This window comes from Ranitomeya variabilis, chromosome 5 (assembly GCF_051348905.1).
Source record: "Ranitomeya variabilis isolate aRanVar5 chromosome 5, aRanVar5.hap1, whole genome shotgun sequence".
NCBI lineage: Eukaryota > Metazoa > Chordata > Amphibia > Anura > Dendrobatidae > Ranitomeya > Ranitomeya variabilis.
Window position 1 is genome coordinate 172602980 of NC_135236.1, and position 19630 is coordinate 172622609.

The 19630-nt window shown below is 43.4% G+C and overlaps 1 protein-coding gene across 1 annotated transcript in view; it reads right to left on the reverse strand.

Moving 5' to 3' along the window:
* ANPEP (alanyl aminopeptidase, membrane) overlaps positions 1–19630 on the reverse strand; it is a 261707-nt gene that overhangs the window by 98389 nt on the left and 143688 nt on the right. Inside the window, exon 2 of the mRNA XM_077263513.1 lies at positions 142–988. Coding sequence (XP_077119628.1) covers positions 142–761 — 620 coding nt within the window. The 5' untranslated portion in view covers positions 762–988. The remainder of the gene's footprint in view (positions 1–141; positions 989–19630) is intronic.

Sequence of the window (19630 nt, forward strand, 5' to 3'; positions counted from 1 at the left end):
AGATAGATGATATATGGATGATAGCTAGTTAATACAGTAGATAGATGGATAGATCTATAGATAGATAGATAGATAGATAGATAGATAGATAGATAGATAGATAGATAGATAGATTGCTATCATTATTGCAGTGTTACATACTTGGTGACACCATCTTCTACATATTCACTGCGGTAAAATCCTGCCAGGTCATCTGCCAGTTCTCCGACAAAGGTTGTGTGAAGTTTATAATTTTTTAATACCACCAGTGGTTCTTTGAGTTGTAGTACCAAATAGTTAGTTTTTACTACTAAAAAGACTTCATTTATTTCGATAGCCACGTTGTTTTCATCTCTTACTTCTTTTGAAGTATAATTGAGTTTGTTACTGTGAATGATGACATAGTTCGTAGCTTTAACACACTTGAAATGAGCTGTGCTTTCCCCATGAAAGACGTAAAGCCCCTCGGTATTTTTAACTAATACAGGTCTGAGGTCAATATCATAATGATGAGGAGATAGAAATCCTTGAAGCCGATATTGATCCCATATTTCATTGGATACAGGAGTTGTAGGTTTTACTGATGTGGGAGCAGAAGTGGTGGTGGTGGTGGTGGGGGAGCGGGTTGTGGTGGTGGTGGTTCCTCCTCCATTTTCTGCCTTATTGTTTGACTTCTCATTCGCATAAACGACTGCTAGAGCAATTATTGTCGCCACTGCAGCTATGGCAAAGAAGATGCCGACAAAGGCCACAATCTTGCTGACGTAGAAGCCTTTTGCCATTGTGCCAGGATGTTCTGCAGGTACAGAAAACGGAGATGCGGTCCTTTTATACCTCCTCACAATCTAGAGGTAGGGGCTTGGACTTCACTTCAGTTAATCTGTAAAACTTTAACTAGTTGGAGCAAAGGTTGCACGCAGGTCAAATGAATTGTCTACCAAATCTTCAGCCCTTGGCCTCCACTGTGACAGGGTAGTCTGTTAATATATAGCTGATGTGTACTGTACACCTACGGAAAAAGATAACACTAGGTTCAGCCAGATATATTCTTCATTTTAAGTGGAAGATCATATAGTTTCACAGTCAAACGTCTCTAATGAGAATTACAATATTCTGCAAAGTTGGAAAAAAAAATGTAATCATCTTTCTTTGCAATGTAATAGAAAGTGCTACCCAAATTAAGGCGGAAAATCAATTATCAGCAGGGGTTCTTTCTTGTAAAGCCCCCATACACAAAAAGAAGATGTCTGCCAAATGAACGACAACCAGCTCCTCTATACGTGGGAACACTCGGCTGAGTCGAACGCTCCTGTACTCTCTCTGAGATAGTTGCTGCCAGACATCTCTGATGGCAGCTTATCCCCTGGAACCTTCTCTCACCCAACATCATGTTAGGAAGAGTCTTGAGACCCCCATGGTGAAACCGTGTGTTTGTGTCCAAATCTGCGCTGCTGATAAAGATGGATGGCGGACTATATTCTTTGAAGCTTCATTTAAAACCAGTTAATAATCACCGCGTTTCAAGGTCATACAGGACCTCTTCCTCAGGGCAAAATATTACACTGTTGTAGTGTAAGGTTTTATTCAGAGGAAGAGGTCCTGCATAACCTCAAAACGCATCGACTATTATACTGTTTTAAATAAAGCTTTGAAGAATATCGCCTGCCATCCATCTTTATTAGCAGCGCAGATTCGGATACATACAACCAGTTTCACCATTATCCTCGGTCTCTGGACCTATATTCTGCAGCAGCTGATCCATGCTATTTACATGTTGCTTAGTTGCAACAAAACAAGGTGAGCGTACCTGTCCCTGGTGAACCCCATGATTTTAACCAGTTAAAACCCTATTTGTGCTTTTTTTTCCTCTACAGATGTTCTACTTGAGACTCCCATGCACATTAGGCTGCTCTTCAAATATGTATTGTGGCCTCAAGGCTCCTCACTGGAAGCTTCTTAATAAAATAGGATGTATATGTTCTTACAGATAGATACTGGTTGGTGACTGGCTCAGGCAGCACAATTGGAATACCTTTATTATTAAAGGGAATCTGTCACCCCAAAAATCGTATATGAGCTAAGGCCTTCGGCATCAGGGACTTATCTACAGCATTCTGTAGCATTCTGATAAGCCCCTGATGTAACCTGAAAGGTAAGAAAAACAAGTTAGATTATACTCACCCAGGGGCGGTCCCGGAACTGCCCGATGGGCATTGCGGTCCGGGTCCAGCACCTCCTATCACCATATGATGCCGTCCTCTTCTTGTCTTCCTGCCGTGGCTTCGGCGCAGGCGTACTTTGTCTTCCCTGTTGAGGGCAGAGCAAAGTAATGCAGTGCGCAGACGCCGGGACTCTCTGACCTTTCCTGGTGCCTGCGCACTGCAGTACTTTGCTCTGCCCTCAACAGATTCCCTTTAAACCTAGCATGCGTATTGGGGGTCTTTTAGGCCCCCATGCTTACTTTTTTGCTATTATCTGCAAAATTACTTGTTAGAATTTTGAAACTCTAAGTAATCCTCAAGTATGTCGTTGTTGGTAATATCCAGTTGTTCATATAATTTTTTTCATAGGCATTTCGGTGTAACAATGCTTTTTTTGGTGAAAACCACATCTGGACGGATTGGGGGCCTTATAGGCCCCCATGTATTTTTTATCATGTTCTCAGTAGTATTTGTCTCAAGTTACTTTATTTGTACTCAGTAATGCTGGTGGAGGGGCCAGGGTGTGGATAATGCCATATGAGGATGTCATGTGATTTTTGGAGGGAGAGATAAGGTCATGACATCATCTCAGGTCCTTCTGAACACAGTAATGAGCTGTGTAGAGAGTAATGAGGACAGCATACACTGTGAGCTAATTGTGAAGGACCTGAGATAAGATAAGATGTTGAGAGGAAGTCTGATTCAGTTTCAGTTTCTCTGATTCCAAGAAGCCTGCAAATGGTAAAGCTATTGAGCTACAGACATCCAGAGAATTGTACAACACCTAAAAGAAAGTATAAGGGTATGTGCACACGTCCGGATTTCTTGCAGAAATTTCCTGAAGAAAACCGGAAATTTTCTGCAAGAAATCCGCATTTTTTTTTTGCGTTTTTTTCCGTTTTTTCGCGTTTTTTTAGCATTCTGCAAGCGTAATTAGCTTGCAGAATGCTAAAGTTTTCCAAGCAATCTGTAGCATCGCTTGGAAAACTGACTGACAGGTTGGTCACACTTGTCAAACATAGCATTTGACAAGTGTGACCATCTTTTTACTATAGATGCAGCTTATGCAGCATCTATAGTAAAAGATAGAATGTTTAAAAATAATAAAAAAAATAAAAAAAGGTTATACTCACCTGCAGGCATCCGTTCCTATAGATGCCGGTGTGGTTCAGGACCTTCCATGACGTCACGGTCACGTGAGCGGTCACATGACCGGTCTCGACCAATCACAGGACCGTGACGTCATCGCAGGTCCTTCACCGCACACCAGCTATAGAAACCGAAGCGGCAGCATGCAGCGGAGAGGCGGGAAGACATCGAAGGTGAGTATAGGACTATTTTTTATTTTAATAATTATTTTTTGACCAATTATATGGTGCCCAGTCCGTGGAGGAGAGTCTCCTCTCCTCCACCCTGGGTACCAACCGCACATAATCTGCTTACTTCCCGCATGGTGTGCACAGCCCAGTGCGGGAAGTAAGCAGATCAATGCACTCCTAGGTGTGCGGAATCTCCGCAATGCCGCATTTTAATGAACATGTTGCTTTTTTTTCTGCGATGCGATTTTTTCGCGGAAAAAAAGGCTACATTTGCACAAAAAATGCGGAATACACTGAAAATAATGGGAGGCATATGTTAGCGTTTTTTTCGCTTTTTATCACGTTTTTATAGCGAAAAAACGTAAAAAAAAAATGAAAAATACTGAACGTGTGCACATGGCCTAAAAGGTAAGAGGTGCTGAGGGTGAGAGGAGGGAGGGGACACTTTACACTTACAGTGGGTCACACACAAGCGAAGAGTGGACAACCCTGATTGTGTTCATTGTTTTTTCTTTTAGTTTGCTAACATCTAGTCAGCAATGGCACAGTCTTCCTCCAAGCGTCTGAGTGACCAAGAGATTGAAGCAATTGTGTTTCAAAGTGATGATGAAAGTGAACTATCTTTGTCCGATGACAAGTACCTGTCACCAGGGAATTAAACATCCTCGAGTGATTCTTCCTCTGATGATGATGAAGTGAATACAGTGGATCCTCAAGAAGTGATAAGTAGAACATCCAAAACGAATGTTTTTTGGGACAGTAATCCTACATTAGTCGGACGTACTGCAATCCATAATATTGTGAGACAGGCTCACGGAGCTGTGGGAAGTCCCAGTTACTTTTCCCCTAAAGACGTATGGAGCGCCCCCAGACGCAGGGCCGCGGGGTACTCGGTACCGGGCTCTCTGTCTCAGTTCTGGGGTTGTCACGGTGGCTAGACCCGGTCCGTGACCCTGCTAAGGGGCGTCCAATGAAAGGTGTAGGTGGTGGTGTGGGGTGCAGGTCGCGGCGAATAACAAGGACACAGGGTTGCAGTCTCTTTACCTCTTTACTGAAGGCTTCAAGATCCTCAATCCAGAGTACTGTTAACAGGGCTGTCTGAGACCGGCCGGTCCGAAGGCACCTCCAGAGTTCCCTTTGCAGGTGGAAATCTGTGCCTACCTTCTAGCACCTGTGTGTTGTAGTACTGCCCTGCTGAGCACCACGGGATAGTCCTCACAACTGTTGTGTCTGTTTCTGATGTTCTTTCCCACAACTTATATCTGTTCTGATTTTCTTCTCCGTCCCCCAGATGATATGGCTAGGACGCACCTGTATGACGGATAGGCCTGGACTTCTTCCGTGACCCTAGTGACGCCCCTCTCCCACTGTTGCCCCCTATGTCTGCTTAGATGATTTAGGTGAGACAGCCAACCTATAATTAACTGTCCTGCCGCTGTTTGAAGTAATGCTTGGAGCCCAATACTTCCTCGGCGTTCCGGCCACCTGCTACGCGCCTCAGTAGGATGTTGCCTCGATCTTACAGCACGACTCCTACTGGTGTTATCTCATTTTGATCTCGTTTCTCACTCTTCACAATAAACCTCGCTTCTTGTCCTTTCTTGAGATACCGCCGCAATGTCGTGCAGGCGCGGTTCCTTAACGTTCTGTCTTGTTCGCTAGGCCTCTGTCAGGATCCCACCCCTGACAGGGACCCCCCTGAATCTTCCCCCGCAACACCCTCTGCCACAGGATGTTGCCTGGTTCCAACCCAGTCAGCTTCTGTCTAACTTTCTATCCAACCCCCAGTTTTACCAGATTGTGAGGAGTGGCCTAATACATAGTGCCCTTTGCTCCCCCTGGAGGCCAGACTGTGAAGTGTATTGGTGTCTGTGATACCTGGTCAGGTGAACTCCTTAAGTGCCATCAGACGTACCATCACTCCCCTTAGCGGCGGAGCGTCAGTACTGCAACGACCAGGACTCTGGGGCGCTGCACGTATTCTATACTTTTTTTTCTGACAATATTGCAGAAGAGGTCCTTTTACAGTATGTTCAAACCTATAGGAAGACGTATCGCTTCTGCAAAAAATAAGTCCTGGAAAAATATCTCAAAAGAGGAACTTTATGCATACATTGAACTTTTACTGCTGGCAGGGAGTCAAAAATCATATGATGTTCCAATACGAGAATTATTTCTGGACCCACTTTCTGATCCACACTATAAGGCGACAACGTCAGTGGACAGATATGAGGAAATTAGAAGACACATTTGATTTGATGATAAGCGAACACGTGCATTGAAGTTTGAAACAGACAAATTAACCCCTATCAGTTATATCTGGAACATATTTATCAAAAATTGCACCAAACTTTACAATCCTAGTACTAATGTTACAGTAGATGAGCAACTTGTACCATTCAGAGGACGCTGCAAGTTCATACAATACATGCCGAGCAAGCCAGCCAAGTATGGAATCAAAATCTTCTGGATGTGTGATTCTGCAAACTATTATGGCATAAATGGCGTAATCTACTGTGGCAAAGAGGTTGGTGCACCAGTACAGAAGGATCTGGGGTCTGAAATTGTTAAAACTCTTGCTGTTCCAATATTCAATTCAGGTAGAAACATTACCATGGACAATTATTTCATCAATGTTGAACTAGGCAATTTTCTGCTTCAAAAAGCTATTACACTTGTTGGTACTATCAAGCCAAACCGACGAGAAATTCCAGAAGCACTGAAACACAATCGTCAGTGAGCACTTTATGAGAGTGTCTTTGGATTCAATAACAAAGCGACTTTGGTATCTTACAAAGCGAAGAAGGACAAATCTGTAATTTTACTCAGTACCATGCATCATGATTGCAGTATTGACAGCAATGACAGAAAATTAAAACCAGAAATCATCCTGCATTACAATAAAACCAAAGGAGGCATAGACAAAATGGATGAGATGGTGAGAGAATATTCATCCAAGAGGCAAACAAAACGATGGCCTGTAGTACTTTTTTCAAATATGCTTGATGTAGCAGCCCTAAATTCATTCATCATTTATATAGAAACTCATCCAGAATTCCATGCACGGAGGAAGGACAGGAGATGCCTATTTTTGAAGGACCTTTGTCATGAACTTGTAATGCCTCACATGATACAGCGAAGCGACGTGAAAGGCTTGCTAAAGCAAATTAAAGAAGCAATGACACAGTGTGGCGTACAGTTTCAGATGATTCCAGGGCCAGGAGAAAGAAAAAGAAAGCGTTGTTTCATGTGTCCAAGAAACATAGAAAGGAAAACTGAGAGATTTTGTTAAATTTGTAAGGAAAATGTATGCAAAGAACATTCTTCCGAAAAAATAACTTGTCAAAATTGTTTGGAAGACTAATATAATAGAAAAGAAACATAATAAAAATGTAGCTGCAGCTAGTTTGGTATAGATTTCTATGCGTTTTTGTGCGTTTTTTCATATGTTTGTGTGAAATTTTTTTTTTTTAATTTTTGGTGGCGTTTTCGGTGAAAAATTATGGTTAAAATTTTGTTTACTAATCATATTTTATTTAGCAGTTTTAAAATAAATTTGTAAAAGTTATATAAGTGTGTTTTTCCACATGATTTGCATGGGGGCCTAAAAGGCCCCCAATACGTTAATATGAAGATTTCTGATGTCACGCATACTAGGGTTAATATGGCTGGACCGAACACTGCACACATTTTTTTACCTTTTGTGTCATCCCAGCCATAAAATGTATCATAATATTTTATTCTAACAGATTATGACCAAAAAAACATTGTGTAAAATCTAAGATACAGAATGGTTTTACAGCAGTTTGCACAGTATTATGGATCTATACATCAATCTGTAATATGACTTTGTGCATGAGCCTGTAGCTTGTCTTACACTGGTATGTGATATATGCTAAAAGCTTTAAGTAAATTAAGTAGCAGATGCAAGGTTTCACAACATTATTTTTTCTGGATATCCAACTTATTTTTTACACATAGAGGGTTATGGGAAAAAAAGACCCAAGTTTTACAGATTATCCAGGAATTTCTGGATGATTGGCAACTCTGAGCATATGTCAGTGGTAGATAAATTTGATTACAGAGTTTAAAGGGAACCTGTAAGCGTGTTTTGCAGACATCATGAAGTGGGGGTTAAAACACAGATTTCAGCTATGTCTTCTTATCAAGCGCTGATGTTTTGTTTGCCTTCAATGATTCTTTCAGCATTAGTAGCTTATCATTGCTGGGACTAGCTGGTTGTCCCACACACCCCCTCCTGTGATAGGCACCTCACTGTCTATGGACTGATGGACTGGTGTGGGCGAGGTTACCTTTCTCAGCTTTGCTTCATGCTAAATCCCAAAGCTCTGATTGTGTCAGAATCACTGCACCCAGGAAAGTAAGGTTGGGTGGAACTAGCAGCGCTTTGGACACAACAAACATGCTCTGTGTCCAAAGCGCTGCTAATTCCACCCAACCTTACTTTCCTGGGTGCAGTCGTTCTGCCTTCTTTTGATCGCAGGTGAATCTGCATGTGTTCACTGAATCATGCGGATTTACCGAATCCAATACATTTTATTGATGTAATTTCTTTTGTGGAGAATAGCATCTCTGAAAGAGAAATTGACATGTTGCAGTCTTGAAAGATGCACCGCATGTCAGTCTCTGCGGGTGATTTGCAGGTGTCTGTAGACCCATGGTGGACATGGGATTTCTAGAAATCCTATCCACTAGGCTGTAACATCTGGCTGCTGCGGGTTTAACGCTGCATAAATACACAGCATCAAATCTGCAGCAATTACTGATCGTTGGCACATACCCTTAGTGATACATCCTTGGATTCAGCTTCTCTTTGCCTACATTATGCTGCTCTCAGATGAGGTCACAAAAACCTGCTGAAAGATTCCTTTTAAATGATGACATTTTTTTACAGTACTGCAGAATGTTAGTAGGGTAGCCAGCAAGTGACACTGTCTTAGGCCGGTTTCACATGTCCTGATATTTCCGGTACCGGAAAAAACGGTACCGGAGATATCAGTGCCCATGTGTCCATTTGTGTGCTACATGCGGCCCACGTGTGGCAACCATGTGCCGCATCAGTACCACATGAACGGCCACCGGGGAAGCAGCTCTACAGTAAGCACTGTTCCCCTGCGTGTGGTGCTGAAGCCAGATGTCATCCCTTCTCCTCTGCTCAGCCGGCGAGCAGTGCGAGCAGGGGAAAATGAATGAATGATATGCAGTGGGCACAGGCTCAGCAACTAGCGCTGACATCACTGAATTTGTGCTCGCTGGCATGAACTCCTTTGACCTCAGGACCGTAGGAGAATGCAAGTGATAAGGTCACTGTGAGAGAGCTTGAACTGTCACAACCTCATCACTTGCATTCTCCCAGAGTCCTGAGGTCACAGGAGTTTATACCGGTGAGCGAGCACAGATTCAGTGACGTCACCGCTAGTTACTGAGCCTGCGACCGCTGCATATCATTCATTCCCCAGTAGTTTACAGCCGGGACGGTCGCATTAGCACCGCTCCCATTTGTAAACTGTACATTCCCCTAGATATGGATTATGGCGTGGGACTGATTGGACGCTGGACAGGTATGGTATATTGTTGGCTTGTTATTTTTGATTTTTTTTTACTGGAGATCGAGGGCGTCGTTTGGATTATCAGTACAATAAGGATGGGAAAACTGTGTGGTGTATTATTTCATTAAAATACTATATTCTGCATGTGTGTGTGTTTATTTAACCCTTTACTAACTATAGGATTAGTATTGGATAGGTGTCTTATTGACACCTCTCCATTACTAAGCCGGGCTTAATGTCACCTTACATTACTCCACTTGCCACTGCTACAGGGCAAGTGTGAATAACCGGGCAAAGCTCCAGAATTGGCGCATCTAATAGATGTGCCTTTTCTGGGCAGCTGCGGGCTGATGTTTTTAGGCTGGGGGGCCCATATCCATGGCCCCTTACCAGCCTGAGAATAGCAGCCCCCACCTGTGAGTTTTGTCTGGTTGGTTAAAAAACTAGGGGGGACCCCATGTTGAGTTTCATTCATTCATTCATTCATTCATTCATTCATTCATTCATTCACTGTCCCCTGCTCGCACTGCTTGCCCGCAGAGCCGGAGACAATGGATGAAAGCCGCGTTCAGCACCACACGTAGGGGAGCAGCGCTTACAGTAGCGCTACTCCCCAGCAGCCGTCCGTGCACACGGAGGAAAGAGTGCACTGTTCTCCGTGTGCACGGGTGTGGCATGCTTTGCGGCCCATGTGTCTGGGTAAAAACGGACATGTCTGCGTGTTTTCCACACAGACACACGGTCCATGAAAAAACGCTGACATGTGCATGGACCCATTCATTCTCCGTGTGTCAGTGTCTCCGGTACGTGAGAAAACTGTCACTACACGTACTGGAGACATTGATGTGTGAAACTGGCCTTACACTGGAAATTTAGGATGATTCAGCTGAAGCTTTCAGCTAAGGCCCCCTTTCAGTTTTAATCTTAACTGCCCCATACACAGGAATGGTCATCTCTGCCGAGCACTCCTGTGTTCTTTCCCAGAGAACAAAACAATCAGCCCCTGGAAATTCAACAGATCCTTCACTCCTTTGACATTATTTGTGGGGTGAGAGAGTGGAAAGCCCCCCCATACACAGCTGATTTCATTCTAAGGTCGGGGTCACACTTGGGAGTGCGATGTGAGAAACTCACTCACGCATCAATACCCGGCGCTGCCGCCCGCACTCAGGATCGGAGCATTCAGCTACATAGAAATACAGCGCAGGGTATTGATGCGTGAGTTTGGTACGCAAACTGCGGGGGGTCAGTAAAAGCCCTAACCCTTGGACACAAGTAGGCGAGTATTATTGTCACACTCACGCCCTGACTGGTGGGCATGAGCTTGGGGGGTTTGTGGCCCCACTGTGCTACAAACCAGACTACCCTGGAAGGGGCATGACTATGACAGCTGCCTGGGTTTTCACTGGAGCCCCTGATGGTGAGGACAGGCTTGTGCAGCAGGCAGCTGCCAGGTGCTACTCCAGGGTGGTGTCTTGCTGTGGCTGCTGATCCCACTTGGGAGACAGGAACACTAGGATTTGAGCGGGCATCAGGCAGGACTGGCAGAAGAGCACGGCTGAAACTCAGATGAGTAGGCTGGCATGGCTGAGACACAGGGCTGGCAGAGACACGGCAGAGAACACAGAGCTGGCAGAGAACTCAGGGCTGGCAGAGACATGGCAGAGAACAAAGGACTGGCAGAGACACGACAGAGCCACAAGGAATGTGGAGAGGAGCTGCAGCAAGAGATTACTGCAGCTGCAGAAGCTAAGCAGAGCAGAGCCGCAAGGAATGTGGAGAGGAGCTGCAGCAAGAGGTCTCCGCAGCAGCAAAGCAGAGCAGAACTGCAAGAAATGCGGAGAGGAGCTGCAGCAAGAGATTACTGCAGCAGCAGAAGATAAGCAGAGTAGAAATGAGCAGAACCACAGGAGTGCGGAGCAGAGGTAAAGCCACAAAGGTACAGAGCAGGCAGAGCTGCAAGAGTGCGGAGCATAAGCAGATTGAGAACACAAGTAAAGACACAAAAGGGAAGGAAGCCCCAGACAAGGAGACCAAGATAAGACAAAGTACAGACAAGGCAATGGAACAAGACACAAGGACAAAGACACAGGGACCAGGATATTCTGCCTCCTGGAGGGCGGACAGCAAGATCAAGGCAAGGAGCCTCTAGAGAGGGAATAACACAGAGCTAGGCCTGGCAAACTCAGAAGCTAAACACAAACTGAGCTAACTCATTGCACAGGCCCAGTCCACTGGGTGGAGCTGCACTAAATACTGGAGGCCTCCTGGCAATTGGTCAGGAACAGATTAGACAGATGCACCTGATTCCTATAAGAACCAGAGAGTTCAGGTGCCGCCCCCTATGCACACATCTAGGCAGCATGCAGAGAGCAGAGATACAGAATATGGAGCTGGCATGAAACAGAAACCACATCATGGCCTGGAGCAGTGGGTAAGATAGTGTGAGAGATAAGAGGCCATGCCGAGATGCCAGCAGAGTTGTTACAATTATTCTCTCCAAGGACTTCATAGCATGTGATGTTAAGGCCACTGGACGATAGTGTTGTAGGGAAGTTTGAAAAGTGGTCTTAGGAACTGGCACCAGGCAGTTGGTCTTCCACTGTTCTGGTACAGCCTGTGATTGAAGGCTCCAATTAAACAGGTCCTGGAAGACAGTACCCAGTTGGTTTGCACACGCTTGGAGGACACGTGGACTGAGGCCATTGGACCCAGCTGTTTTGCCAATAACAAGTCTACTAAACTGTTTTCTCACGTCGCTTTAGGAGATGGTGAAAGCAGGTGGTTTATCCCTCAATGTCAATGCCGCCGATCCTTTCCCAGCTCCATCCCCCATTCCTGATGACGCTGTGCTTGTGTTGGTGAACCTGTTGAAAAACTCGTTCATTTAATTAGCCTAGGGCAGATCCACTTCCCCACGCTCCAGCTTTGCCTTAAACCCAGTTAGCTGTTTCATGCCAGATCACACCTCCATGGAATTGTTGTGTGACAATTTATTTTCTAATTTAACCCCTTCACACCGCGGCCCTTTTTCGTTTTTGTGTTTTCGTTTTTCGCTCCCCTCCTTCCCAGAGCCATAACTTTTTTATTTTTCCGTCAATATGGCCATATGAGGGCTTATTTTTTGCGGGACGAGTTGTACATTTGAACGAAATCATTGGTTTTACCATGTCGTGTACTAGAAAACGGGAAAAAAATTCCAAGTGCGGTGAAATTGCAAAAAAAGTGCAATCCCACACTTGTTTTTTGTTTGTTTTTTTTGCTAGGTTCACCAAATGCTAAAACTATCCTGCCATTATTATTCTCTAGGTCATTACGAGTTCATAGACACCTAACATGACTAGGTTATTTTTTATCCAAGTGGTGAATAAAAATTCCAAACTTTGCTTAAAAAAAAAAAAAAAAAAAAAAAAAGTGCCATTTTCCGATACCCGTAGCGTCTCCAATTTTCGTGATCTGGGGTCAGGTGAGGGCTTATTTTCTGCGTGCCGAGCTGATGTTTTTAATGATACCATTTTGGCGCAGATACGTTCTTTTGATCGCCCGTTATTGCATTTTAACGCAATGTCGCGGGCGACCAAAAAAACATAATTCTGGCGTTTCAAATTTTTTTCTCGCTACGCTGTTTAGCAATCAGGTTAATGCTTTTTTTTATTGATAGATCGGGCGATTCTCAACGCGGCGATACCAAATATGTGTAGGTTTTTTTTTTTTTTAATTGTTTTATTTAGGATGGGGCGAAAGGGGGGTGATTTAAACTTTTATATTTTTAATATTTTTTTCACATTTTCTTAAACTTTTTTTTTTCACTTTTGCCATGCTTCAATAGCCTCTATGGGAGGCTAGAAGCAGGCACAGCTCGATCGGCTCTGCTACATAACAGCGATCATCAGATCGCTGCTATATAGCAGAATTGCAGGTGTGCTGTGAGCGCCGACCACAGGGTGGCGCTCACAGCTACCGAGGATCAGTAACCATAGAGGTCTCAAGGACCTCTATGGTTACCTTCCTGACGCATCGCCGACCCCTGATCATGTGACGGCGGTCGGCGAAGACGTCATATCCGGCCGCCCGTCCGGATACGGTAGTTAAATGCCGCTGTCTGCGTTTGACAGCGGCATTTAACAGGTTAATAGCGGCGGGTGAATAGCGATTTCACCCGCCGCTATTGCGCGCACATGTCAGCTGTCCAAAACAACTGACATGTCGCGACTTTGATGTGGGCTCAGCGCCGGAGCCCACATCAAAGGGGGAGACGCGGCATGCGCAGTACATGTACAGCGCATGTCGTGAAGGGGTTAATCGGAACACCTCATGGGCATTCTTAATTTTCCCCTTTAAATCCCCTTGTATCAATTTCAGTTTCTTTGTATCCCTCATTTTAAATGCCATTTTTTTCTTGTTTAGTAAGTGTTTCAATTGTTTTGTAATCCAAGGCTTGTTATTTGCGTAACATCGAATCTTTTTAGCTGGTACAACAGTGTCAGTACAAAAATAGTATAGCAAGCATGCAGAGAGAAAATGTACATGTATGTCTACGTTCACACTTGCATTGCAGAACTCTGTTAGGAGGCTCCATCGCAAGTTCAATAATATACACACGTGGTCAAAATTGTTGGTACCCCTTGTTTAATGACAGAAAAACCCACAATGATCACAGAAATAACAATAATGTGACAAAAGGGACATGTTAAATCAATGTGTCCACTAATTAGGATCACAGATGTCTACAATCTTGGAATCAGTGAGTGGGCCTGTATATAGGGCTACAGATGCTCACTGTGCTGTTTGGTGACATGGTGTGTATCACACTCAACATGGACCAGAGGAAGCGAAGGAAAGAATTGTCTCAGGAGATTAGAAAGAAAATTATAGACAAAAATGTTAAAGGTAAAAGTTATAAGACCATCTCCAAGCAGCTTGATGTTCCTGTGACTAGAGTTGCACATATTATTCAGAAATTTAACCCATTATCCACTAATGTCCTTTTTAGGGACCCCTAATCTTTAGCCTCTAGCAACTAAAATGTTATAATTTTTACAATTAGGTCACATTTTTTGTGTTGTGTTTGTAAAATGAATGTTTACAAAATAGGAAATCATGTCATTGTCATTTTTAATTGAATATTGGGACGCCCTTTTCTGAAAAATCTGTACTTGAAAAAACTTTGCAAATTATGTTTCTGATTCATTAGGACCCAAATCATTAAAAATCTGTCATTAAAAAAAATAAATAAATGATAATTTGGCAAGTAATGGGTTAAGATCCATGGAACTGTACCCAGCCTCCCTGGATGTGGCCACAGGAAGAAAATTAATGACAAATCAAAGACACAGATAATACGAATGGTATCAAAGAGCCCAGAAAAACTTCTAAACAGATTAAAGGTGAACCTCAAGCTGAAGGAACATCAGTGTCAGATCACACCATCCATCGTTGTATGAGCCAAAGTAGACTTCATGGGAGACAAACTAGAGAAGGATACCACTGTTGGAAAAAAATCATAAAAAAGCAAGACTGGAATTTGCCAAACTACATGTTGACAAGCCACAAAGCTTCAGGGAGAATGTGCTATGGACAGATGAGACCAAAATTTTACTTTTTGGCAAGGCACATCAACTCTATGTTCACAGACGGAAAAATGAAGCATATCAAGAAAAGAACACTGTCCCTGCTGTGAAACACGGAGGAGGCTCTGTTATGTTCTGGGGCTGCTTTGCTGCATCTGGCACAGGGTGTCTAGAATCTGTGCAGGATACAATGAAATCTCAAGACTAGCAAGGGATTCTACACAGAAATGTGCTGCCCAGTGTCAGAAAGCTTGGTCTCAGTCGCAGGTCATGGGTCTTGCAACAGGATAATTACCAAAAAAACACACAGTTAAAAACACCCAAGAATGGCTAAGAGGAAAACATTGGACTATTCTGAAGTGGCCTTCTATGAGCCCTGACATAAATCCTATTGAGCATCTTTGGAAAGAGCTGAAACATGCCGTCTGGAAAAGGCAACCTTCAAACACAAGACAACTGGAGCAGTTTTCTCTTGAGGAGTGGGCCAAAATACCTGTCAAGAGGTGCAGATGTCTCATTGACAGTCACAGCAATCATTTGATTACAGTGATTGCCTCAAAAAGTTGTGCAACAAAATATTAAGTTAAGGGTACCATCATTTCTGTCCAGGCCTATTTCATGAGTTTTATTTTTTTTTTTAATTCTTTGGAAGTGGAATGCCCACCAGGGCCGTGGGGTACTCGGTACCGGGTCCGGTCATTGTTAAAGGGGAGGTCACGGTGGCGGTGACCCGGTCCGTGGCCCTGGGCGCCCAAGTAAAAGGGGATGTGAAAATAATAAAAGTTCATGACGCCACCTGTGGTTCTCGGTCAAGAGTAACCGACGCTGCTTAAAAGGGTCCTCTGGGGGTGATGGTGCTGCAGCAAAGATGGTTTCACTTCCCACAGGTGAAGTGGGGTCACCAGGGCTCCTGGTGTGTTTGGCCAGAGTGGTGTGGTGCCAGAATAAATGAAGGACAAGGGGTTGCAATGTCTTTACCTGGTTTACTGTTGGCAGTCAGTTTCAGTCCAGGGTACTGGCAACAGGTGACGTGGAGTACAGGCAGCCTGGAAACGGATTGAACCCCCTTGGTCAGGTCAGATTGGGAGCCTTCCACTATGCACTGAATATTAGTCCCTTGCTGCCTGCAGCTTTCTGGCAAGATACTCTTTCTCTCCTGTCCTGGGACAGTACCTGCACGGTAGGCAACTCAAGCCATTTTGGGACTCTGTTCACGGTGACTACAGGCTCTGGTTGTTGCTGTACCTCAGGTGTAATGTGGACAAGTCACTTTCAGTTTCCTGTCCTCTGGTTCTGCCATGGGACTTGTAGTTCCTCACAGCCTCGGGTTCCCGGTGCCCGGTTTCTGTGCTCTAGCTTAGAGGGAGCCCACTCGCAGCTCTCCTCTAGCTCCTAACTTCTCCTGTGCTCCTTCTCTGTCCTTTGTCTGCACCAGACTAACTAACTCCTCCTCAAGACCAGAATGTATATTATTTAGGGAAGCTCCCCTGAAAACTGGGTTCAGAGCTCCCCCTTCTGGCCTGGAGTCAGAATGTGTTGAATGTACAGCTTACTTGCCAAAGGGATTCTCCTCGTTTACAGGCATGGCATCACCCTCCCCAAGAAGAAGGCAATACCACTGTGGTACCTGAACCCCTGGGGTGCCACAGAAGCATGGTTGAAAAGCAATGTCTGACTTTCATTTGTTCATGTTCATAGATTTTTTTATTTATTATTACTTTTGTCAAATTCAAGTTATTTCTGTGACCATTAGGGGTTTTTCTGTCATTAAATGAAGGGACCAACAATTTTGACCATGTGTGTAATACTGAATGCCAGACTGTAGCCTAAGGCTGCTTTCACACATTTCTGGTGCAACAGATCGATGGATCCATCGCAAATTGTGAAATTTCTGTGGATTTTACTTTTGAGGAGAATTGCTTGAAAGCGATTGTTCTGGAGAAGGAGCGAGAGAGACAGAGCATCATGCGTCTGCGCCGATGACGTTTTTGGATCCACCCTATCACAGTACAGAGAATGACGCATAGGGTGTATTCTACTTTATACATGGAGTTACGAGGAAAACCCGAGAAGTTTTTCAGCTACGTGCGTATGAAAGCGGAGAACTTTGACTTGTTGGTGGAGCGGATTGGACACCTCATCGCAAGAAGTGATACATATTGCCCCATTTCAGTTTCCCTGGTGGAGCGTCTGATGGTGACTCTTAGGTAAGCCATTTTTATTGTATCTCCTATTGTAAAAGCACACTTATAACTCTAATGTTGTTGCTGGTATTTTTTAATAATTATTTTTATTGTATATCCTACTGTTAAAGCTGAGTTATAACTGTAATGTTATTGCTGGTATTTTGTACTATTTTTTGCCTTGTTTTTTTTTCACAGATTCCTTTGGCGAAAGGAGAATCCCTTTCGTCACTCCATTTTCAGTTTAGACTTGGAATTTCCACCATATCGGGAATTGTGAAGCACACCTGCCGTGCATTGTGGGACTCTTTACATGGCGAATTTATACCACATCCCACAACAGAGAGTTGGCTGGAAGTAGCAGAAAAATTCCAACAAATTTGTCAGTTTCCCAATTGCTTGGGTGCAGTAGACGGGAAACATATCTGCATCGTCAAACATGCTGCATCTGGATCTGAATATTTTAACTACAAGAAATATTTCTCCATTTTGCTCATGGCCATCGCAGACTCAGAATACAAATTTATAGTGGTAGAATACAAATTTATAGTGGTCGATATTGGGGCCTGTGGCCGCTCCAATGATTCCCAAGTTTCTAAAGTGTCTGCAATGGGGCGTCATCTGTATGGAAACATCTTCCAATTTCCACCCCCAAGACCGCTGCCTGAAATCTCTTGGCCACCAATGCCGTTTGTATGTGTTGCAGATGAAGTGTTCCAACTCTCAGAATACCTGCTTAAGCCATACTCAAGTAGTGGATTGACGCCAACTAAAAGAATTTTTAATTACCGCCTAACACGAGCACGAAGAATGGTGGAGTGCGCTTTTGGGATTCTAACAGCCAAATGGCGAGTTCTGTTGACTGCTATAAACCTGAAGGCTGACACTGTTGACGAAGTGGTGAAAGCTTGTGTGGTCCTGCACAATTTCGTAATATGCAAGGAACAGATTGCTATTGATGACCACTTTGAAGAAACCACCTTGAATGATTATCATAACATTACTTTTAGAAGTTCTGTGTCATTTTCCAGAATGAGCGACACATTTGCTGAATACTTTATTTCACCTCAAGGAAGAGTACACTGGCAGGATGATATAGTTTGAAAAATTACTCTTGACCCTTGTTACCCAAAGTATTGTACCTGTTGCACCCAAAGTATTGTACCTGGTTGGGTTTTACCCAAAGTATTGTACCTGTTGTACCCAAAGTATTGTACCTGGTTTGGTTTTAACCAAAGTATTGTACCTGTTTTACCCAGAGTAGTGTCCCTTTTTTACCCAAAGTATTGTACCTTGTTTTACCCAAAGTATTGTACCTGTTGTATCCAAAGTATTGAACCTGGTTTGGTTTTAACCAAAGTATTGTACCTTTTTAACCCAAAGTATTGTACCTTGTTTTACCCAAAGTATTGTACCTGTTGTACCCAAAGTATGGTACCTGGTTTGGTTTTAACCAAAGTATTGCACCTGTTTTACACAAAGTATTGTACCTTGTTTTACCCAAAGTATTGTATCTTGTTTTACCCAAAGTATTTAACCTTATAAATTAACCCCTTCACGCCGTGGCCCTTTTTCGTGTTTGCGTTTTCGTTTTTCGCTCCCCTCCTTCCCAGAGCCATAACTTTTTAATTTTTCTGTCAATATGGTCATATGAGGGCTTATTTTTTGCGGGACGAGTTGTACTTTTGAAAGATACCATTGGTTTTACCATGTCTTGTACTAGAAAACGGGAAAAAAATTCCAAGTGTGGTGAAATTGCAAAAAAAGTGCAATCCCACACTTGTTTTTTGTTTGCCTTTTTTGTTAGGTTCACTAAATGCTAAAACTGACCTGATATTATGATTCTCCAGGTCAATACACGTTCATAGACACCTAACATGTCAGCTTATTTTTTAGCTAAGTGGTGAAAAGAAATTCAAAACTTTGCTAAAAAAAAAAAAAAAGGCCCAATATTCCGATACCCATAGCGTCTCCATTTTTCTTGATCAGGGATCGGGTGAGAGCTTATTTTTTGATTCCCGAGCTAACGATTTTAATGATACCACTTTTGTCCAGATACGTTCTTTTGATCGCCCAATATTGCATTTTAATTCAATGTCACGGCGACAAAAAAAACGTAATTCTGGCGTTTCGAATTTTTTTCTCGCTACGCTGTTTAGCGTTCAGGTTAATGCTTTTTTTTATTGATAGATCAGGCGATTCTGAAAGCGGTAATACCAAATATGTGTAGGATTGATTTTTTTTTTATTGTTTTATTTTGGATGGCGTGAAAGGGGGGTGATTTAAACTTTTATATTTTTTTTATTTTTTTCCTATTTTTAAAAATATTTTTTTTTAACTTTTGCCATGCTTCATGGGAGGCTAGAAGCTGGCACCACTCGATCATCTCAGCTACATAGCAGCGATTATCAGAAGGAAGAAAATGAACAGCAACATTTTTAAACAAAAAAACAGTTTTTTATTTACAAATGTTTTCCAAAATCTTTATAAATTTATGTAGTGTGGGGTGAAGATAATATTGGAGGGGCTGTCAGATTGGGACATTTCGACAGTGGCAGTGTGGAGAGCGGATTGTGGCGGTGACGGATCAGGAGATAAAATAGAAGGTGAAGGGGTGGAGAAAGAAAGAGAACGGGTGGACATAAAACCGGGAGTAGTGTTGGGAATTTGGAAGGTTTGAGGGGTGAAGTGGAGGGATTGGGAGGCAGAAGAGGTGGTGGGTGGAGAAGAGGGTTGTGTTTGGGGCATGATGGGCGTGGAAGGAGACTGGTGGTAGTGGGCAGGTAGTAGAGGTTGGGCAGGGACTGG